Raw genomic sequence first — 23,527 nt, 5'->3', positions numbered from 1 at the left:
TTTTGAGTCCAAGGCTACACAAGTTTGTGAAATGATCTTGATAGCCAGTGACCTGTGCATGCTGAACCATGAAAGAAGTTACCATAGAAATTTCCATTATTAATATGCGCAATCATTGTCATGAGAAGGTATGGTAGAACCTTCTTTCCCTTTTGTGGAAAAGCAGTTAAGGCACTGATTAAGCCATGAGCGTTAATAATGGCTGTCTCCAGCCTGTTGGTGTAAGGATTTTTAAACCTTTCAGTGGATGCTTTCTTGCTACTTGTTCAGATGTACCTAACTCCATAGGTTGTTTTGAATGGCTGGGTTACTTTGCTCCTTTTCTTTTTGCTGTCACTTTTGTCAAGGATAGCTTATTAATGGCATGTTTTTATTCAGAGACTAAATGTGTGAAAAAGCTGGATCTAAACAATGAAGCATGTGAGAAGGTGAACGCTTCCAGTGTTGTAGCCAACAAAGCTGACTTGAAACCCCAAGCTAAAGAGAGGACAGCACAGCAGCAAGCAGTAGAAGGTGCTGGCAAGAAACAGAGCTCTAAGAGCTGTCAACAGCAAAAGGACGTTGGTGTCAAAGCTTTGAATCAACACAATGGTCTTCCCTTGGTAAATCAAGATCACGTAGGCAACCAAAATGTTCCTGTTAAAGCACACGATATGGACGGAGCCCCACGCCTAGATGAGTGCTCCAGGCAGCCTGTTCATCAGAAACTTGGAGAGAATGAAAACAAACCTCCATTGCCAAGTGCGGCATCCCAGGAAGCTGTGCCCTCGACATCCCAGGCTATATCTGACACAGGGTGTGAGGTGACACATACCAGGTAATGGCCTTGTTGGTAGTTTTCTGTATGATCTGAAACCATTTCATGTGTTAGAAGGAAAAAAAAAAATGTTATTAAAGGAGGCAGTTCCTGCTTAGGCATGATCAAGAGGTAAAACAGCCATGCTGAAGAAAGGTGCAGTGAGACCTTACAAATGGTTAAAGCAAAAAAACTCAAAGCACCAGAAGCCCCCTGTAAATTTTTATGAAGCCAAGAAGTTAGAGGGCTAGACATATGGGAGACCTTTGATGTGATAGTGGCTACTGTGTATTAGAGGTAGGAATGAGACTGCCCTTCTATAGCTCACGTAGATGGACTTTCATAAATCATTCCTTTCAAAATCCTCTTTTTTCTCTAAACATGAGGATGAAAGAAATATAAGTTATTTACTAATATATAACAAAACTGAAGAATTTTTCATTTCCCATCCTCGGTGTTTTCAAGGATTTTTTTTCATGCCTCGATTACTTAAAGGTGTGACCAGATTGTTCATTTTTTTTCATTCTTTATTAGCCTAATCTTTTCCTCATATAAATGCTTTGCAATATGTCTTTTATAATCCTTTTCCTTTTAAATTCCTTTTAAATTATTTAATCAGGATTTGATTTTAAGTCCATTAAAAACAAACAAAACCCTACCAACCAAGCCCCAATAGATGCCAATCCTGTGACAAACTTTAAGTGCCATGCCTTCCATGTTGGGGTAAATATGGGGGCAAATATGTGTGTGTATGGATGGTATACACACTCACACATAAGTATAAATGTACATTACTCTGTGTGTGTGCAATTACCCTATTCCTTCTGTGTACAAATTGATACCTGAAGCCCAGGCAAGAATGCGATCCTACTTTTGTATGTGCATACTTGAATTTGGAAGCTTTGAATTTTATCAGTACTTGCAAATATGGGGCAGACATCTAAATTTCATCTAAATTTTCCTGTGCACTGGGTAGGCGTCTACTGGGCTTACAGGACTCCTTTCTTAAAAAAAAAAAAAAAAAGAGAGAGAGAGAGAGTTGCCCTGATCTCAGCACCTAAGGCTTCGTGAGAGAAATGATGCTGCAAAGACTGGCTCATTGGGTTTATTTCTCCTAAGAGGCTAAGTGTAAGGACATGGTAGGAGAAAGCAGTAGAAGCTTTCCCCACCACTGCCTCGTGCCAACATTCAGGAGCAACTTAGTGTACAGGTTATAGACACTGTTATCTCCAAATTGGTTGGTGTAATAGCACTATGAATCGAGGGACCTCCCTGTATTTTGACTGTGGGTTATAGTCTTTGGCTTGTGAATTGAAGGCGCCTTGCTTCTAGCAAGCTGGCGTGGGTCTGTGCTGCCTCAGAGGCTCCCACCTTGAGGTTGGCTCAAGGTGTTTGTGAAGCAGCTGATGAACAGTTGTGCACCCCCTTAGAAGTCAGTGCTGGTTGAACACGCTATGCCGGGGGGAACTCACAGATAGACAGCAGCTGGATGGTTTGGACAGAGGGGATGTGTGAGTCCCAGAGAGTTTGGTTTGGGGGGGTTGGAGGCCAACGGTTAACTAGAAGGCAGAACCTATAGTAAATCCCAGAGGAAGGCAGCCCTCCTGAACAAGGTACCTATTATGCTTGTGAGTTTGGTAAATGAGTCTCTAAAAATGAATGCTACTTTTAATGAAGTCTGTAAGCCCACACAGAAGTGTCAAAAGAACATTGTGTTCTGTTTGGAGAAATGCCCAAGAGTCCTGTCAAGTTCAGGCTTGTCTAGATAGCAGTGGAAGTGTTTGCTCAGAGCAGTGTTCAGCTGCTCCAGTAGCTCACTCCTGGTGCAGTTTAGATTCATAGCACAATGTACAGGGTGTTAAAGGTGCTAAACGTGAGAAACTTTGGACTCTTATTAAGCAAAAGTGGAAACAATTTTATTTTACATGTTTTGTAATAAGGTAGCTCCTCTGGAACAGGCAGTAACTTCTGGGAAATGGGATGCATTTTCCCCTAGACTTCAGAAATTTTCTTTCATTTCAGTTATATGAAATCTACTTTAAGACTTCACAGACTTCAGTTCAGCCTCGCTGAAATCAGACTGTTACTGACAGTTGAACCAGTAATAGCTGACTCAAATTACAATACAGGTGTATTTGGACTGTAGGTGTATAGAGGTTTGATTTTAAACCATATTCTTTTTAGGCAACGAAAGAGAGGGGGAAAATGTTTAAACTTTCCTTGTAGCTGAAACACCAAGGAGAATAGCATTAATGGAGTGAGAGTTACGAAAATTGTGTTTTTAACACTTGGCTGTGGGAAGAATGCTATCCCATAAGACAAACACACATTTGAGTTTGCAAGTCAGCAAGCTGCAAGAGGACTAGGATGGATGTGAACAATCAGATTTGTAGAGCTGTATGAACAGTCAGACACTTAAGTACTTGGCCTGTAGTTGGTAAAGATAGTCGCTACCACCTTTCTGCCCACGAGCTGTAGTTTATTAGACCAACTGTAATAGTTGCAAAAAATGGAAGAGCTTTCAAATGGTTGGGCTAATACTTTTCAGTCTGTGCGACATCTTGTGTTCAGAGAAGGCAGACGTATACACAGACAAGGACACAGAAGAAGCATCAGCACGGTTTTTGGTGCTTTCTAGTGCTGTATTTTTTAATAGGATTGATATGGTTAGGTTTCTTTAATACTGTAGAAATCTGCATTTTAATTTTCTACCCGCACAAAGTTACAACAGCAAGGCTAGCCATCTGCATGAAATGTCAACTGTTTGCTCTGCAGGATATCCATCAATGTCCATGTGGCTGAAATGAAAGAAAAGATCAAGACCAAGGAAGAAATCTCAAATGATCACAGACACGGATGTCCCAGAGTAAAATCCCCATCCTCCACATCAGCAGAAGTACATGAACAGCTGCCTGGTAAATTAAAACTTAAACAGAGTCCTAAGAACATCAGCACTGAACCAAATCAAGAAGTGAAAGGGGACAGTAAGCAAAACGATCTTGCATCAAAAACAGGCAAGCAACAGCTGTTACTGAACAAACCCAAACCAGGTAAAAAGACTGAAGACAAGTCAGAACTAAAATGTAAGCCTAAAGCCTCACAAAATACCTCTGCAACAGAGCCAAAGAAAGATCTGGGGATAGAAGTGAAAATCCATCAAGAAACAATAAAAGCAGAAGATTCCTTGACAGTTACTAGCTCTGAGAAGAGAGAATCTGAGTCTGCATCTTCAGGAGGAAGTGAAAATGATGTAGGCCAATGTGCAGGAATGGTACCGCAGAACACTACGTCATTGGAAACTAGCAAAGAGCCTTCCACACAGGATGAAGTGGTCATTGGTAGGTTGCTTGTACTTACTTTGGAAACTTTTACACTTTTATACGGCTACTCATGTGTATTATAGATAAAATAATAGCTGGAGTGGTACTTGCTCTACCACCTGTGTCTTACAGTTCAAGAGCATTTACCTAAACACTACAGATACCTTTGATGATGAAAAGAAGATCAAATATAATTTTTTTCAAACTTTCAGATAATTTTGTCAGGTGATATCTTTTGTTAATGCATAAAGAAAAACGTTAATACTCAAAATGTCCTGTGATTTTACTGTGTTAAAAAAGCAGGGTTGAGAGTCAGGAGGTGGAATCCTATCCTCAGTTACAGGCCTTTATTTCTCATCTGTAAAAGACTGTTAGCAGTAAAAGCTCCTTATTTGAAGCAATAGAGAGGTTTTGGATGTTTTCAGTACCTCCCTTATGGCTCTCTACAAATGCAAATGTATATATTTTTGTAATCCTTTCTTTACTTTTTTGATAAAAAGCCAAGTACTTGAGTTTGCATACTCAACTGATTCTCATTTAAAGTGAAGAAATAATTCCATTGTTTCTGGGTATTTTACTTTCATTCCACTCTAAAAATAGTAAAAGAATTTCATGTTTAATGTTATCCAGATACTGCAGTGCTTATCCAAATTCCAGTAGAAGAAAAAGTGATGACATGGTAGATGAACAGGAAGCAAAGAGAAAAGATGAGAGAGGGTAGTCCTGTACTGAAGTGCTTTATACTAAAGTTCAGTTTTGAGCATATTCACGAGCAGCTTACCAGCTGCAGTCTGTGGTTGGCTTGTCTGGACCCCTGGTATTTTTCCCTTAGAGCCCTGCTGCCACAGAAAAGCTGAGTGCTGCAGCAGGGGAAGAGCTGTGTTTGTGTTTTACATTCCCAGCTCTACCTCAGCAATTCATCTCTGAGAAAATGGGCTTGCCCCTTCAGGAATAGTGATGCTGAAAGTAAGGGGATATATGATTTGTGGAGCTGTAGGTACCAGAACCACAAAAGACAATTGAGACGTCTCCTTTTACTGACCAACACAACAAGGTGGCATGCATGTCTTGTGGACCGAAAACATTGGTATGAGGAAGCTGAAGTTGCAGTACTATGTGGCAAAATGTCTCAATAACCTGGTTTCCTTCTCTTTAGATGACAGCCCTTCTCCCCCGGCTCCTTTTGAACATCGCATAGTGAGTGTCAAGCAAACAGAAGTGACAACGTGCTACTCAGTGTGTCGTCATGAAGTACTTGGGGGGTAAGTCTCTGTGTCCCTAAAGCTGTACTGCAGGTGGTGGCTAAGTCACAAGGAAATGCAGTTAGATCAAGAACTAGAGAGGTCATCTTCAGGTGGCTCCAATGTGCAGCAGCATGGGGAGCGACAGATACCAGCTCACTTCTTTACTCCGTGGGTTTGAGTTGAGCAAAAAGTGATTCAAATGTATCTAGCTGTTTTTGGTATATCTTATGAATACCTTCTCTTCTATTTTGATATGGTCACGTTCTGTAACATTCTCAGTGCCTTAAGCCTTGTAGAAGTTGGTTGGAACTGAAAGTAGAGCAAGAAAAGAGTAAATTTTATCTAGGATAGTGAAGCAAGGAAAAAGAATGCAAATAGGATGTCAGATCTTTCTATGCCTCTGTTCATCCTCACGGCTTTTTTTGGGCTATGATAGTTTCCCTTGTATCAACCTACCTGTGGGTTGGTATATAATCTAAGGGCACCTCCAAGTTCTTTAGGTTACTGGTTTCTGCCCTAGTTCCATTTTCAGACTCCTGACTGTGATCTTGGATGACTGTCTTTTGCATTTGTTGTAATAATCCTGGCCACAGCTGGAGTTGTGAGAAAAACTTGTAACCCTCAGGCAGACAGATTCAAAGCATTTCAAGTCACCAAAGCCTGCTAGGTCAGGCAGCTTCTAAAGATCTTTTTTCTGCCATGCTGAATATTTTGTGAAAGAAAACTAAGGGGAAAAATTATAATTATGTTGACCTTGCATTTAGTCTTCACTCATGGGAAATCTGCAGCTGCTTCAGCCTTTGTGTGGCTGTATACTTACTTATCTGACAAGAAGCTTTGATTAACAGGCTAATCCAAGTACGTATATGGCTCAAGTATAAGCCTGATGATGCAATAGCAGGGAAGATGATGTTTAGAAATCATCCCAAGGGACATTAATGTATCTGGGTTACACAGGGGAGAATTTACAACATGCAAGAAATACAGCCTGTGGAGCGGCTACGGTTATGGGTGTTAGTCATTTTAAAAGTTATGAGATCAAGACAGAAATATCCTTGTTAATATACCCACTAACACATCACTGAAGGACAGCAAGTGGGTACAGTTACAGAACCGAAAAAGAATATCATCAGGTCATCATACCATTATGAAATGTAGTAATACGAAGGGGGCATAATATTTTAATGTAAGCATTGAACAACTGGCTGGAAAGATAAAACTAATCCTTCATAAGCTGAGAGAAAGAGGAGATTCATGCTGCTGGCCACCTGATTCTGTTCACTTTGTACTGTGCTATTTTTAAATCAATGATAAGAATAGTTTGAAAAGTTTTTTTGCAGTGAGCTGTGTTAATCTGTATTCCAACTTTTGTTTGGTATCAACAGGGGGCGTTTTGGGCAAGTCCACAAGTGCACGGAAATAGCAACTGGTCTCAATCTGGCAGCCAAAATCGTAAAAGTGAAAGGAGCAAAAGAAAAGGTAACCATGTTCCTGTGAACCTAAATGAGCATACTGTTGCTCATTTTACATGAGCGTATTGCAAACACCTTAGCACTACCTCACTGAATCAGACCATAGAAGTCAACTTCTCATTGCATAGTATCAAATATTGTAAAATCTGTCTTATTAAGTAGTAGCTTGGGCTTTGTTTGACTGTTTGTCATCTCCAGTGTTTGTGATTAAGCCTTTTGTTCACATGAGGCCTGTGGTATAGCTGCTGTAGGGTTTTAAATAATTATATTTGAATATATTAGAAATTAAGGAGCATATTTGCTCATTTTTTGTTAATTTGTTCCTTTTTCAGGAGGAAGTGAAAAATGAAATTCACATAATGAACCAATTAAATCACGTGAATCTGATCCAGCTTTATGATGCCTTTGAAGCCAAAAATAATATCACTTTGATCATGGAATAGTAAGTTTAAATTATCTCAGAAAGTGTCAGTTTTTGGAGTTTGCTTTGGTCACTAAAAGAAACTGAGAATGATAATTCCGAGGTGTGAAAAAGTCTCGAGTGGCTTCACAGCATGTGAGAGTAGAAAATACTTATTTTCAAGGTAATTTCTTCAGGTAAAAATATATATATTTGGCAACCTTGTGGTTTAAGCAAGTGCCAAGAAAGGTAGCTATCTTCAAGTGCACGAACCAAATTACAAGACAGTTAATGAACAGAACTTCACTGTGGTTCATTCTTCATTTTAGTTTAACTTACAGGCCCCCTAACATCGTACCTAGCTACCAAATTCTAAAGAAGTGTTGCGGGTAAGTAAAACCTCAGAGAAAAAGTGAATGTGAGAGACCCAGACAAGTGAAGCGTTTCAAGTAGAAATAGAATAGACATGGAGAAAGAAAGTAATTTCTTACATCCGTGGTCTGCTCCCATTTGAATAATATGAAGCTTAATAAGCATGCCTTCCCATTTGCAGCTTAAAAAAAAAATCTAAATCAAATATGGAATTCACAAAAGGGAGATCTAATGATGTATGCCTCCTGGCTTTTCTGTGTAGTTGCATATTGCTTTTCATTTATACACAAACCGAATTTCCACTACAGAACTAATTGTTAATGGTGTGAAGGAAAAAAGGAAACAAAATGAAATAGCAAATATAAATACAGTACGTTTAAAATGTGTATATTACAATTTTTAAAATAGAAAATTAGAATTGTTTTGTTGCAGAACCTTGTTGGAGCTATGTTTGATGTAATGTTCTCTTAATTTTTGTGCAGACTGAATTTCAATTGTCAGCTCATGTAAAGCAGCTTTCAGTTTTAGAAGTTTCATTCATTACACTGTGTAGGTTGAAGAGTTCCTTTCTCTAGGCTTTCTCCAGTTTCCCATCTGGTCTCCAAGTTGTGTGGTCTTGAGTTTGTTTGATTCTCCCTGCACCCACCAAATATTAGCAACAAGTTTTCCAATTTGGAAGGTGCTGTAGATTAATACTTAATCTCACACTCAAAAATAATTTTCCTGAAGTCATTGAGAATACTGATACACTTTTACTGGATGGTAATGTTAGGTCCTGTGCTAAATTAGGACTTAAGTTTCCAACTTGGAAATAAGTTGAGCTAATGAGGAATTTTAGCTTTCTTAACACTTCTCTATGTCAAAATTTTAGTCTTGATGGTGGTGAATTATTTGACCGGATCATAGATGAAAACTACCATCTAACAGAGTTGGATGCAATCTTATTTACCAAACAAATCTGTGAAGGAGTCCACTACTTGCACCAGCATTATATTCTCCATTTAGATCTGAAGGTCAGTAGTTCATACTCTTTACTCTTTAGTGTTGCTGTGGTTTGGACCACTACAGTCTCTAATTGCAAGAAGAGAATTATTTCATTGACTTATTTCATTTAAAAAAAAAAAAAGGAAAAAAAAGAAGACTTCCTTAATTGAGTAGTCACAGTGAATGAAGCTTTAGAGATTCGTATTTTTTCAATGTTTTTTTGGTAGCTTGCTTTTGAAGGCAAAACTTCTACTCTGTTTTCACAGAGGAACACAAAAGTTCACAGGAACAAGTTAAACTTCTTTATAGATCAAAACCCAAACTGTTCGTTAACTCAGTATGCCAGTCAAGTCTCTTCCGTAATGGGAATAGAAGGAAAAGAATCATCTTAAAAATTATGACTACTGTGTCTGAGTTTTTTTTACTCTTTTGCTAGATTTGTTTCTCAGACATAAATTTAACTAAAAATACTCTCTTATCTTTTTGTAGCCTGAAAACATATTATGTGTAAACCACACAGGAAACCAGATTAAAATTATTGATTTTGGATTAGCAAGGAGGTAAGAGTTCAGTTATGATTTTTTTTTTTTTTTAAATGTGTTTTCGGTAGTTCTTGTTATATTTTTTGTGTTTTGGGATCCCTAAAGTGATTCTGATATGTGAATGAGTTCACTAGTATGCTGCTGCAGTCATGAGTTTTCTGCTGTGTGCATTAATTATCTAATTACATTTTCAAATAATGTTTCTGTTGGATAAACCTACGCTGCTGTTCTAATTATCTCAAAATGATTCCCCATGTAGAGCTTTTACTCTAGGGACTTCATGAAGGTTCTAGGGACTTCATGACTGCTGAGTTTTGTTGTGCAGGTTCTGGTTGTGGAAATTATCTGCTAAACAAAAATGTTTGAGCCATCCCCCATGAAATGGGAAACCCTTAGAGAAATACAGACTTTTCTGTCTTTTACTTTGCTTGCCTTGTTAGAGGAAAGCTGTGGGAGCATGAATCAGTTCCTCTAGAATAGAAAAGAATGAATCCTGTTGGTATAACAATAAAAATGTGTATTTCTTCTCTAAACCCTTTGGGGCTTGTTAAGCCAAAACCTGGTACATACATAGATGTACCGATGTGTGCGTATGTATCAAACCCTGTCATCTGTCCAAGGACTCCTTTCTGTTAGAAGTATTTTATGAAAACAAATGGATATACTGAGGCTAATTTATTTTCGTTTTGAGAAGGAGGGTAAAGATGCAAACTTTCACTAAAGCAGGATTGAAAGAAAATCTTCGAGGAAATGGAGATGTAAAAGCAATGCTTTAATTGTTTTCTGTCTCTGTACATAGGTGTGGCTTCAGCTGCTATATGTGAAACATTACTGGTTATTCCGTGTCTGTACCCTTCACTTTTAAGTAATAAAACAGTATCATTTTCTCTCTATATGGATCACTGTTTTGCTTGTTACCAAGCTCAAATAATCCTCTTCAGAGTCCCACCTTAGCAGTTATACTGTGCTCATATCTGTTATGTAGACCTTTACCCTGAGGTACAGCTGGCCACATCCCACAAAGCTAATGCTCTTCTAACCCATTTCAATGGAAGCTGGTTTATTTATTTTGTGTTGGACAGTATCTGCTGGAAAGCATCCTGTGGAGCCTGGCAGAGAATCTTCTATCACTTTCTGGGAGAGGCCTCTGCAAGTTTTATTGCGCTTGGTCTTCCTTTTTGTTTTGCTCTGGCAAGGGGATAACTGATGGTTTATTACACCTGTGGTCACAGCAAAATTCACCAATTTATCCTTTTAAGACCTTAATGCTGTCCTGGTTGTCTCGGTGAGTCTGGATGCACTGTCCTTTTAGGCATGCCTTGATTTTTACAAACGAGAGGTTTGTTTCCCCAGCCTGCTCTCAGCACTGATGCATGTCTCTTTCTGATAAAGGTACAAGCCTCGTGAAAAACTGAAGGTTAATTTTGGAACTCCAGAGTTCTTGGCTCCTGAAGTAGTGAACTATGAGTTTGTTTCCTTCCCAACAGACATGTGGAGTGTAGGAGTCATCACGTACATGTTGTAAGTAAGCCTGCGAGGGATTGTGGTAACGGCACGAAAGGCTCTGCAAGAACACACCAGTGAAGTGTATCTGCAAAGCAGGAATGCAACAGCCATTGAGTCCATTTGGATGTGACTCCTAATTCATTCTGTTAAAAACAAACAACCCCAAGCCACAGCCTTTTAATATGAAGATATAAGGTGGATATTAAGTCTCTAAACAAGAAGTAACCCTTTTGATAAATACATAAATGTATTTACCGACTTATTTAGCAAGTTAAAGTGGGCCAGGTCATGATTACTCAGAGGAGTGGACCAAAGCATGTCTAAATTTCCATTTTGATTGTGTTCTTGAGGATATAGATTAATTTTCAAATTTGCAGTCTGATTATTTTATTAGCTGGGACTTGGTATGCATCTGCACAGAGGGGTTAATGTCAGATGTTAGACCACAGGTCATGTCACAAATGAGGGTAAAACATCTCCAATATCTGCATGGTGGCTGTGGAGGGTTTGTCTGTCCAAAATCTGTGGCTTCTGACAAGCTGATTCTGTTTGAAAAATTCTCAGAATTTTGCACAGATGCTTTCTGTGAACGAGATAAATTTCTGGTTTAAATTTGTTAGCCAAAAAGCAGCTGAATAAATTATTGAAACAATAAATCAGGGCTTAGAAACTAACTGAAAACAGGATGCTATTGTTCAGAATTCAGTTTAATTCAGGCCAAACTGGGATATGCACCTTGGTTTAGGAAAGCTCTTGAGCCCTCCTAGCTTTCCTAGCTGGGAATGCACTGAAGTATGTACTTAAATCCCTGCTGAATTATTTTTTTGGGGGGATCTGTTAACAATGCTCCCTGACTTAGGCGCTAGACAGTAACACTAATGATATGATGATGCTTTATTACTCCGAACTATTGGCTTATCTTTAATAGGGACTGAGAACTTGACCCCCCCCACCCCCCATAACTGAAAGCCCTTCCTCTTGATAAGCTACCTACAATTATAAAGCAGAGGATTCAGGAGAGGAGAAACTCATCCTGCGTATAGCTACTTACCTCCCATTCCACTTTTTTTTTTTTTTCTTTTTTTAAGGCTTAGTGGCCTGTCCCCATTCCTGGGAGAAACTGATGCAGAGACGATGAATTACGTAGTCAATTGCAGCTGGGATTTTGATGCAGAAGCATTTGAACAGCTATCAGAGGAAGCAAAAGACTTTATTTCCAGACTACTTGTGAAAGAGAAAAGGTACTTTCCTTCTCTGATCACCTAATAACATGAAGTTCTTCCTAGCTGACTGTTTGAGTTAGTCAACAATGAGAACTTATTATGTGACGTTTTTGTTTGCTCTACCTGTGCTTACTGGGCAGTTTCTCTGTGATTCAGAAGCCCCTGTTTAAAAGGAAGATGTCTATGTACCGTGGCTGAGGAATGTTGCCTTTCACAGCAGCATCAACACAAGCAGAACAAAGGAAATCTGGAAGGACTTGCTCTGTAGGAATCTGTCTTTAATATTCCTTCGCTGAGCAAAAGCTATTTCTTTCGTTAAAAAAAAAAATCTTGAATGCCACAGAGGATAAATGGAAGCTGCAGCTGTGAAAATGTGCATAGTTCTCTTCAAAAGTAGTCTAAATGCATTTGGTAGATATTAGGGAGCATTTGGGACTTAACTCTGCATGTGGCTTCTTATTCTGGGCTCCAGTGAAATAAAAAACAATTTTATGTATGAAATGCCAAGAGAGTGAGGGTAATGTTGATATCAGACTATGACTGTGGAGATGGATGGGGTAAGTGGGTAGGAAGTTTTTTTCTCTTGCTGAGTAGTGATACAAAACTAATCAAAACAGGAAATGATGCACACAATAGATTGTGTGTTTGAGGGGAATTCAAAGAAGTGCTTAGAATATTAGTATCTTCGAGGTCATTACCTAAATCAGACAAATCCATTAGCTTACTAATTACATTCTGAACAATTTTTTTCTCAACCTTTTCTGTCTCTCTTCCCCCTGCTGCTTTCCCCCCCCCAAACCTTCCCAAATAAAACTCGTTTATTACTGTATTTCTCAAAGCTTTTGTATAGGCTTTCACATTTGGGCCTGCTGATGAATGTCAGGGTATAATCTGTGCTTAGCTTGATCCAAGTTTAGGGTGAACAGACATTTGTGCTTTTTAAATATGAGGCACAGAATAAGCCTGCACTACAGGGGTAGATAGGTAACAGCAAAAATATTTTTTTGTATGAAGTGATTCTCTCAGCAGTTCTTGATGCATATAACAAAATGGTACATAAATTGATGAACCTGTACAGCTGCTGCTTCAAAACACCCCCCCCCCCCCCCCCCCCCAAAAAAAAAAAAGTCACAACTGAATATTTAAGGACAGGACAATCAACCCACTGCAGACCCCCTGGCAGCTTTTCACACCACTCACTCCTTATGCTGGAGAGTGAAGGATGTCGTTAAGACCCTATGATCTAGGTTGAACAGCATTTCAAGAACTTGCGTTGGTTTATTTAAGGCAAAATTCTTTGATCAGTAAGATTGAGGAGCACAAGGCTCTGAAAATGGCAAGAGGATGGCTGTGTTTACATGTTAGATTTCCTTTGCTGCAGCTGCCGGATGAGTGCAACACAGTGTTTGAAACACGAGTGGTTAAACAATCTGCCTGCCAAAGCCAAGAAGTCCAAGCTTCGCCTGAAGTCCCAGTTGTTGCTGCAGAGTTACATGGCTCAGAGAAAATGGAAGGTAACTAGACTAAGCCTGGAAAATTTATGTCCAGAGGAAAAACAGCTCAGCACAGGCAGGGACATTCTCTGCTTCTTTGTATCTTGGCTTACTTTTACTTGTAGGGTTTTTTCTTGTTAACATGAGTTTGGGAAGTCTCCTTCTAATTAGTATTTGAAGTTTTACATCTGATTTCTTTACAAGTGCAGAGGCTTCAAATGCTGTTTAGCTTACTCTGAATGATTTTTTGTGTTTTTTTTTTTTGTTTGTTTGTTTTGTTTTCATAATGGAGATATTTGTGCATTGACAACAGTTGCTTTGTTGTGTTGTCACTATGAGGTAGGGGTACAACCTAAGGCAGTTTTGTGCCTCCCACTGCAGAGAGTGGAAGAGAAAAAAGAGAAAAAAAATAGGTTTAAACACATCCAGAGAACTCGTCAGGACCTTTCTGATAAGCCCATACTCTTTCAGAAGTAAATTTTGGCTGAAGAAATGATAGATGAGAATTTCTACTGGAGTCTTTATTGGATTGTAAATAATTGCTCCTGAAAGGCGAACGTTGTAATCTTTTACGAATAAGCAATGGAGGAAATGTGAGGACAACTCAGGTCCATTTCCTTTTCTCCTATCACTGGAGAGCTGTAATTCCTTGTCAAGGAGTTAAACTTGAGACTTACGCTTTCTCCATTCTTGCACTCCAGCTATTTCTTCTCACACTTTTGCATTTGTGTTTTAAAAATTACATCATCTAAAGACACGAGGACCCTCAGGTCTTTTTCTGCAAAGGTGCTTTTCAGCCAGTCAGCCCTTAGCACGTGTTGGGTCACGGGGTTGTTCCTCTCCAGGTGCAGGACTCCACATTTCCCCTCACTGAATTTGATGAGGTTCCTGTCAGCCCATTCCTCCAGTCCGCTGAGGTCCTTGTGGGTGGCAGTATGACCCTCTGGTGAATCAGCCACTCCGCCCAGGTTTCTGTCACCTGCAAGGTTGCTGAGGGAATGCTCTGCCCCATCATCCAGATCATTAATGAAGATGTTAAACAGGACTGGACCCAATATTGACCGCTAGTAACAGGCCTCCAACTAACTTTGTTCCAGTGATGAGAATATTGGGCCTGCCTGTTTGGCCAGTTTTTTATCCACCTCAGATTTTCACCAAGAGTAGCATGTTTCAGCACCTTCATAAAAGTAGGACTTTGCTTCAGCTGGTCACTGTATAACCAGTCTTTAAAATACAGAATACACAGCTGTTATGCACAGCAATGCACACAAGGTGTGGGTGGCTAGAGGTAAATGGATTTTTTTCTGCGCTGAAAGAAACTCCATGTCGGCCACAGAAAGTCCTTTACTTCAGTTACACTCACACTTGGACTATTCTGTTTTGTTCACAGAAACATTTTTATGTGGTGGCTGCTGCTAACAGACTGAAGAGATTTCAGAGTATGGCTGTCAAGCTTCCATAAGCTTGTAAGAAGCATCTAGCACTCATGAAGACGGACATGAAGCCCTGGGAGAAGGACTCCGTATATTCAATAGTTTCTACCCTTTTCTTTTATAACGTAAAGTTTTGCATCTGCCTTTCTCAAATATTGTGTGTTAGTGCTTAGGTTCCTGAAGTGCCTTGGGGCAGAGGCACTGAAATGACTTCTGAAACCAGAAAATACCTTGGTTTGTTTTTACAAGTTTTTAGCTGTACATGGTGATGGAAGAATATGGCAGTTAGTAGGGCTGACTTCTTGCTGAAGGCTTTGATTCTGCAGAATATTGTTGGTCTGTTTATACCAGAAAACACCTGGGCAGTTTTTCGGTTTCTCACACTAAGCATGGGGTCTCTGAAGGCTTTCTTCACAACTGCTGTACATCATCAATTTCAGAGCACTGCCAGAAGAGTGGCCCTTTTTTTTTTTTTTCTCAGGTGTCTATTACTTAGGAAAAAAAAAGGGATATTGGACATCCTTTTATTCTATAAGTTTTCCCTAAAGATTATTTTTTTCTAAAACATAAGGGTGATGATTCAGTACAACTACTCGAGAATTTTTGATTCTTTTTTTTTTTCCTATTCTCCTTTAAAGAGAAGGTACTGCCTAGTTAGCAAATAAGACGAATCTGGTTTGAAACAATTTAAGTCAATTTGTCCATTACTGTTTTTTCTTATCATCAACTGAGTTGAGCTGAATTGATTGAACTTTTACTTTGGGGTGGGGATAAGGGAAACTGCCACGAATAAAAGTTACCTAATGACTGTTGGTTCTGTGCAAAAAGATCTCATGTTGTCCAGAAAAGATTTCCAGACACTTGATTACACATTTAAATTTTGTGAGTGCTTTTCATTGGCTGTGACTTAAGTTTTAGTTTGAGGATTTTTTTCTCCTTTGTGACAATTCTAATGAAGTTTATACGGAAAATGGATATGCTGTGATATGCAAAACACATCTTAATGCTATTCAGTGGCGGAGAAATAGCATATTGCCTGACTTTGCCTTTGGCCCAGCTGGGAGGTTGAAGCCCTTTTTCTCCACTCTGCTCTCAAACATTAAACTTTCTTCACTCTACTTATTTGCAATGTTAAAACTTCTTCCTGATGTATAAAGAGCTGGAGCCACTTACAGTCTTGCAGCTAGAAGTATAACATTTTTTAAAATTAGACCTATGGTTTCCTTTATTCCTATACTGGTTTCTGCCAAACTCGGTGTGAGCTGAATGAGCTCTTAGTAGTATTAGCTTCTATTTTTTTCTTAAAATTAGCTTTCCAGCAAAGGGCGTCAAGCTTCCATTAACTTTATGGACTTTTATATCTCTCGAATTAGCAACAGGGTTGGTTGCTAAGAAAAAAAGAGGATTTCAGGAATGGCTTACCCTTGTCATCTTTTCCACTCTAGTGCTTCTCACTTTTTACTCCTGGATTCTGGGCTTGTGCAGCACTTCCAGAATCAACACAGGGAAAAATGATTAAAATCAAATGAGGTAATCTCGACAATGTATCACCTTCTGTGAAGGCCCACTTTTGTTTATGTTTTTCTTCCACAGTGGTTCTGCATGCTAGATGTGATTATATTCGTTGGTCTGTATATTTCTGAACTAATACTAATAAATTACATTATAATGGAACAGGCCTAATCCTCCTCTTTGTTTTAAAAAATAAAAAATCAGACCTGATAGCATCTTTGAATAGGTCTTAACTACAGAATGCTCATCCACTAGCTTGGGTTCTCTCCAATCCTGAGGACCCTCTGCCACATATTAGATGAGACTTAATAGGGGATATTTTGTTACAGCTCCTACTCAGTGGGGGTTGATTAACTTAAGATTTTTCTCTGCCCATCAGGCATTTGTTTGGAGTCTGTTCCCTGAAAAAGTTAGTGGTTCATTTCAGGACTCTCATCAGGAATTAATTTGGCTCTTGCTAATTACAGTTGACCAGAAGTTATTTCCTTTCTTTAATGCTTCAATTGCATTGGGAGGCAAAGAAATGAAAGGTAAATGTTTAGTAAGTTTTGATTTTCTACTTAGTGCGCTTCTTCCTCTATTTTTGTAAGAGGGTAATAAATAGAGATGTTCTCTGCTGTCTTCTATTTCCTCTCCATTTTCTACAAAGAGAGGCTGCATCTGACCTGTAGAATTGCTACTGAGCTCTTAACAGAAAGAAATCCCTTTTGTACTGCAGAATGATGTTGTTGCAGAGTCTAGGAAGACCGACCGTCTCTGCAGCCTTATGGGATGTTTCACACTGTGAAATTGTGCATTTTGCTTAGGGGTCTACAAAAAGCTAAAAGGACACGGTCTATAGGACATTGGAACAGTGAGTATGAAAAAAAAAATTCTCCATAAACTGAAAGCTAAAGCAGGAATTAACTAGCTGTAACCCTGCTGCCATCAGTGGCACCCATGTAAGCAGGGAACATGCACTGTGGTGAGTTTTTGGCAAGCCATTAAAATACTGTTGAGAAGTTCATGTGAGGACAGTGTTTCAAATCTTTATGTTCAGAGAGGAGTTACTTTCCCATGGATTTTGAAATGAGGGTTTATGGAAGTTGATTTCTGTATGCACAACTCACGTAGAAAACACGAAAGAGAGAGGGGCAGCAGGCTTGGTTTGACTTTAATTAACGTTATACTAGCCCTGCACTGCTAGAAGTTGTGATTTTCCTTCACTATAGTATAACAGACGGGATAAAAGTGTAGGACTGCAGAAGTTGCCTCCAAGAACTATGGGGCAGAGTCCTCTCCTCTTCAGCTGAGGCCTATGCCCCTGAGATGCAAATTCCCCCCTGCCCTGGCTTTGAAATACTTGTTCCCTAGATATCTTCCACAGCACTGTTCTGTCTTTTATTTTGCCTGCCCTCTAAGGATTTTACATGTGAAAAGCTTTTCTCTCTGGTGTCTTTATTGTTTCTTGGAACAGCTAGCCCCCCCCCCACATGCACAAGAGACTTCAGTCCCACACAGGTCATAAAAACTAAGTTCAATTCAGTGACAAAAATATTTGACAGTGAAAACACTTTATCAGACTTTAATTGGGCTGTCTGTGCAGTTTAACAAGGCGCCATTGGTCCCCTCCCTCTCTTTTCACTGACTACTTCCAGCCTGAGGCACAAGGTCGTGTAACTTAAAATTTATCCACATTTAACAGAGCATTGAAATGTTACCTGCTTCTTGCAGCAAGGAAAACAAAGCTATCTTACTACCTAATGCCTCAACTGCTTAAATACCAGCCTGGCAAGTAATCAAACATACTTTTTACAAAAATCATCTGAATACCAATGTCATTTAATAAAAAAAATCCTAAATATTTAAAAACTAGCTCATAAATAATATTAGCTGACTAGTAGCCAGCTGTCACTCATATGCTACTGGAATACTTGTTACAGCAGAGGGGGAATTAAAATTATGAGCAAGCAGCAGTGATATTACAAGGTGGCACAGAACCAGTACCCCTATTGGTCTGTTGTGCCTTAGCAGCATTTTCCAGGATTCTCTTTTTCCATTCTTCATAGTCTTGCTTTGTTTCAGTCTTTGGCTGTTTACATGGCACCTCATCATCATCATCATCAGATCCTGTGATAAAAAGAACAAGTCCATGATGGGCCATCAGGGGCAATATGGTGCTGGGAATAACCAGCAAGTGTACATTGATAGGTTTATCTCTGTACAAGGACTATCACTGCATTATCCTAATCCTGTGGTTTGCTCCTCTGCCTGCCTCCCACAAGTCACCTCTTCACTTCTGCAGCTGAATGGAAGAGTTGTATTTAACTCCACTAGGAGTTGTACTTAACTCCACAGTATAAATACCATCGTCCTTCTGCTGTGTTCACTTAGTTCATTTGTTAGTCAATGGCTTGCAGAATTGTCTAAGCTGCTGTCAACTGATTCTTACAGGATATTATATAACTGAAATATCAGTAAGCAGTAACAAAGCCCAGAACTGCTCTGGTTTTAGTTCATAGCTAAATGCGACTTACTGTCTTCCTTCTCGCAGTGTTCCGGGTCAGTCTGCAGGCTTTCGGATGTCTCTGCAGCCAGGGGGACATCATCCTCTAAAAAAAAAAAATAAATAAAAAAAGTCATTACATCTGCTTTGTATTACAGATGCCCACAACATGCTGGAGACTGTATACAGATGCACATTCTTCCCTAATCTGACACAGAAACTACCAGCTGCCCTTAGCTGCTTGTCTGTGGGGGGGTAATTTCGCTATGGGCAGCTCCATGCCTAGATAGAGAGTAGTGGCTTTTGGTCTGGGTTCAGGCAGTATGCTCCAGAAAACATCAGGTATGAATATGAAGATAAGTGGAGCAGGGCTACTGGCAGTGGCAGCGTGAGGATGAAAGTCTGGGAAAGGAAAAAAGGAGATAAGTAGGAAGGAGCAGAAATACAAGGATGGGAAGTCATGTATTGTGTTTCAATCTTCCTCCACAAAAAGGAGGGAAGAGAGCTGCAAGTTCAACAACAGGTAAGAAAGACTCTCCTCATGTCTGCCTGCTGCATGTGGAGGCCTGGTGTCAGGTAATGGCTGAACTACCACCAGAAGATCAAGGCTTAGATGTGTGTTAACACTGCAGTGGAAGAAAGGAAAACACAGAAGTGTCAGTCAAAGCAACAGAGGTAGCAAAATGTTTATGGTAATTTCCATGTTTTGTTGCTACGTTAACAAGATGCAGAAAGCAGGCAAGGAGGAGGAATCCAAGATATGGGAGAAGCAGGGAATAAATTACTGCAGCAGAGATTTTATGGAGCAGCAAGCACTTGAGAAGAGAGGAAAACAGGTTATTTTTGGCATTGCCACATTGTAAGCTGTTGTGACTTCCCCAGAAGCAAGTCAGTCCCAGACTATGACTGGGAACTGGACTGCAGGAAACATACTGGAACAGTGGGCAGGTTTGACTAGAAGGGAACAGCTGAAAGTGATCAGAATGAAATAACCAGTGGAAAAGGAGAGGGGCATTGTGAGGCCAGGTGATCGGTATGCTGTATTACAACGGTAAGGCCAAAAACTTACTGCTGAGCTGCTGGCTTATCTTCTCCATTTGATTGCACAGCCGATCAAATATTGCTTTTTTCACCCCAGATGTAGCCAAGATTTTAGTTTTGTCCACTTTTAGCTTCAAGCACCTACAACAGAAAGTTGATTTAACCTTGTAGGAAACAACACTTCAGCAAGTATCGCTCAGGTGAGGTGATGTTTACTGTACCAACGCTGCCTGTGAGAATGAAGAAAGGTATGCCAGAGGTTTTTGTCCTTTCTAATCCTTTCCTCACTTAGAAAAAAACTAACAAAAAAAAAAAAAAGGAAAGAAAAAAGACCCTTACACTAGCTGATCAAGACAAATCAGGAAGTGAATCCCATGGTTAGTACAAATTACAAGGGGAAACTATTAGAAAAAGATACTTTACAGGTTTTAAGGGAACCAGGGCAAAACCCTACTACTGTCAAGAGCTGAATGGGACCACTCTCAGAACATTTGTCAAGAGCTGTAAAACTATGTGGCACCTGAATTGCTTCCAAAGATTGTTAAAAAGGGAAGACGTGTGTGCAAGCAAATTCTTACAAAGCATTGTCTGAGTCAGGCTCTCCTGACACCTGTCTTCCAAGCTGATACAGGCCTACAGCTAAGACAGATCCATCTCCCAGAGGTTAGAGCCACGGGATGTGTTGGTGTAGGGCTTAGAGCTTCTCATTCTTCTGAACAGCTGCTTCCTGGTGCTCAAACATAAGCCAGTAAGCCATTCTTGCAACTCTGAGCAGTCTTCCACCAAAAGCCACATACAGCTTTTTGCTTTATGCCTAGCTCAAATCTAGTCTGACAAAGGAAAAAAGTTCTCATTAAATCTAAAAATGTTACTATTGTTACACGGGTTAGGCTGAAAAGGAGGGCAAAGTGCAAAAGGGCAAAGTGCAAAACACTAACAGGAGTTCTTCAACTACTGGCATGGATAGTATGTCCTAATGGAATTATCCACAGCATCCATCAGACACCAGGGAAGACATTTCATTTTTCTAGGACAAAAATCTCAAGATCCTTTTCTGTGTAATTGATACGAATACTTTTGCTTCCTCCTGAAGGCAAATGCAGTGTAGGCTTGTTTGCTGGGCCTGTCTCCAGCTCCAGGAGTAAAGAAAGCAGGGTGTGCTAGGAAAGAGCCTTCTGACTATTCAGGCATGCTGAAAAAAGTCAGCTGCTTACACTGTAGGCACTATTTCTGTTGATGTCTCACCAGGTATTTAAGCCCATAGAAGGTCCCTCAAGCTGTACTCACTTGCATGCAGTGAATAATGCAGCTGTTGTAAACAGTGGTTTTGAGAAATCAAGGTCCATTTGCTGTGCTTCAGGGAGGCTGGATTCGTACCTAAAAAACAATAATTGTATAACGCATTCTCCACAAATGAAGCCCTTGAGACTAATTTGTCACATGGCACTCAGCAGTTGAACAGGTCTCATATTGGATCACTTGGTCCTTTGTAACTTAGTCAAGCACAAACAGCTGTTACTGGCTGAGTAGAGCAAAACAGGGAAAAGAAGGGAGTGGGGATCACCTCCTCTATTTGAATTAAAGGTATTTCGAATTAGGGGTCGGAATCAAAGCGTGTCAGTGAAATCTGGTGTTCCCCATCTACACCTGCTTTTATCTCTACATTACATGTAAAAATTGTATTAAGATACTTTACATAAATCCATCCTACTATATGGGGTAGAATTATAGTTTCTTTAATAGTTATTTATTATAGTTCCTATAATACCTATTTAAGCCTTCCTCTGTGCAATATATGGCAGATGACTTCTGGATGTTCAGCACTGTGAAGAATTTAATTTTTTACTGTCCACCTGTCCCCTGTCCACAGGCTATTTGTTTTAGTTTGTATTAAGCACCCAGAAGCATACACAGGTCTTTGTTCCCTGTCCTGCAACTCAGAATACTTTGAATCCCTGACAGTTTTTAAACACGCTAGCAGGGTAACAGCACTCCAGAGCTCTTCAATGATTGCTCTTGTTAAAGTAGATGCTACAGAGAGCAAGGTTTTAGTTAAATCTGTTGAATCACCATTGAAGTGTTCTACCTAATGTTTTTAGATGTAATGTGTGTTTTAAGAGATTTGCTTCTCCAGAAAGGAGGATTTGTTTCTACTGAGCATTACTTCTAAACTCTGACATGATCATGTGGAAGTGTGATTCTGTGGATAATTACAACGACTAAATGTCTTATCTTTTTTACATTATTCTGAGTTGAACTGGGACTCAGACAATGACTTACTAAGATTCACAAGCTAAGTCTTTCTAACACGTTTTTAGAAAGTGGCCTAGATAAGTGGCTATATTGTCAGTGCTAAGAACTTACCTCACTGGACTCGTCAGTGGGAGATACCTGACCCTTGCAAACAAGCTCTTTACACATTTAACAAACAAAGACTCTTACTAGCAATTACTGGTGCGATCTTGAGAGCTTCCTCACCTCTGCAGTATTTTTGAAGCGGTATTTACTGCCTCCGTGCAGCAGAACTGCACCGCCAGGTCTCGTATTCCCAGTCTTGGGTTCACCTCTAGCAAACACTCCAAAGACTTGATGGAGTTCTGGTAGGTCGTCTTGTTCAAACCGGAGAGTTTAATAAAATAGCTCTTTCAAAGATAAAGACAAGCCCCAAGGATTAGCAGAAGACTGGCATCTTATCCAGACAACTGAAATAGGTTAGTAACCACACACTACTTTAAGGTGAAGTTCAATTGCTATATTAAACAATTTTGTGCAATGAGTGCTGTAAGTTTTCACTGCATACAGGCAGACTAACCAATGAGAAGGCCACATCTTCTAAGGCCGTATTATTTTTAGACCTTTTCACCCAAAATGAAGTTTGTCTTTTCTATGTAAGATGACATGACCCTTTTTTCACACAAAAAAACAAAGGTTAAAAACAAAGGTACCCAGGCTAGGGGCAACGTGAAGAGATGACCAATGCTCTCATGCTGCTCCTCGGGGGCCCAGATGCAGCCCAGTTCTCCTCCTCTGCGGACGGACACTGAGGAGCACCTCTCGGACGTTACTTGTCAGCTCAGCGCCACTGAGCTGGGCCTGCAGATGGATGTTTACAGGCGTGGCTGCTGAACGCGGGCTGGATGGGGACTCCCGCACCCCCGCGGGCGTTATGTTTGTCAGCACACGGGCTGGAACTCACGGTGTGCCCGCGGCGCTGCCCCGCGCCTGGCACCTCAGGCAGGGCCCCGGTGGCAGCGCAGCCCGCGGGGGCACCGCGCCCACAGCCGGGGCTCGCTGAGCAGAGCCCGGCCGCGCCCCCCGCCCGTACCTTGTCCAGCGGCCTCTTGGCGGCGCGGGCCGCCAGCTCCAGGCACATCACGGCGCTGCCCGTGGCCGTCGTCTGCGCCATCAGCCCCGGGCACCTCACCTGGGACAGCCGCAGGAACTCCTCGGCCTTCCTGCAACACACGGGGAGCCCTCCGTGACCGTGACCGTGACCCATAACGGCGACGACCCCCGCCCCGGCCCCGGCCCCGGCCCCGCACCTGACGACGCGGGGCTCGCCCAGGCCCGCCCTGGCCGCCAGCCGCCTCACGGCACCGCGCTCCATGCCCCCTGCCTCCCCGCGCCGCGCCGCGCCGCGCCTCACTGGCCGCTCCCCACGCCAATCACCTCGCCGCGAGCCAATGGGCTCGGAGTTGACCGCT

At 40.7% G+C, this 23,527-nt stretch overlaps 2 protein-coding genes across 5 annotated transcripts in view; one reads left to right on the top strand and one right to left on the bottom strand.

The window, feature by feature from the left end:
- The window catches only part of MYLK3 (myosin light chain kinase 3), a 30,096-nt gene extending 13,637 nt beyond the window's left edge, over positions 1 to 16,459 (top strand). For all 4 annotated transcript variants that reach the window (XM_083852209.1, XM_083852208.1, XM_083852207.1 and 1 more), the window contains 11 exons: positions 379 to 817; positions 3,572 to 4,134; positions 5,273 to 5,378; positions 6,746 to 6,839; positions 7,165 to 7,274; positions 8,476 to 8,617; positions 9,078 to 9,148; positions 10,523 to 10,651; positions 11,725 to 11,877; positions 13,241 to 13,373; positions 14,743 to 16,459. In XM_083852209.1, the coding sequence (XP_083708335.1) occupies positions 379 to 817; positions 3,572 to 4,134; positions 5,273 to 5,378; positions 6,746 to 6,839; positions 7,165 to 7,274; positions 8,476 to 8,617; positions 9,078 to 9,148; positions 10,523 to 10,651; positions 11,725 to 11,877; positions 13,241 to 13,373; positions 14,743 to 14,814 (2,012 nt within the window). In that variant the 3' untranslated portion in view covers positions 14,815 to 16,459. The remainder of the gene's footprint in view (positions 1 to 378; positions 818 to 3,571; positions 4,135 to 5,272; positions 5,379 to 6,745; positions 6,840 to 7,164; positions 7,275 to 8,475; positions 8,618 to 9,077; positions 9,149 to 10,522; positions 10,652 to 11,724; positions 11,878 to 13,240; positions 13,374 to 14,742) is intronic.
- A 1,374-nt stretch (positions 16,460 to 17,833) lies between these two features.
- ORC6 (origin recognition complex subunit 6) lies at positions 17,834 to 23,527 on the bottom strand. Its single transcript, XM_083852244.1, has 7 exons — positions 23,366 to 23,527; positions 23,149 to 23,278; positions 22,302 to 22,465; positions 21,111 to 21,200; positions 19,852 to 19,964; positions 18,814 to 18,888; positions 17,834 to 18,406 (listed from the first exon to the last, which is right to left on the bottom strand). Exons 1-7 carry the CDS (start codon positions 23,428 to 23,430, stop codon positions 18,237 to 18,239), a joined length of 807 nt encoding a protein of 268 aa, XP_083708370.1. The 5' UTR covers positions 23,431 to 23,527; the 3' UTR covers positions 17,834 to 18,236.

This window comes from Anser anser (genome assembly GCF_964211835.1).
Source record: "Anser anser genome assembly, chromosome: 11".
NCBI classification, from domain to species: domain Eukaryota; kingdom Metazoa; phylum Chordata; class Aves; order Anseriformes; family Anatidae; genus Anser; species Anser anser.
This window is presented reverse-complemented; position numbering and strand designations above follow the sequence as displayed.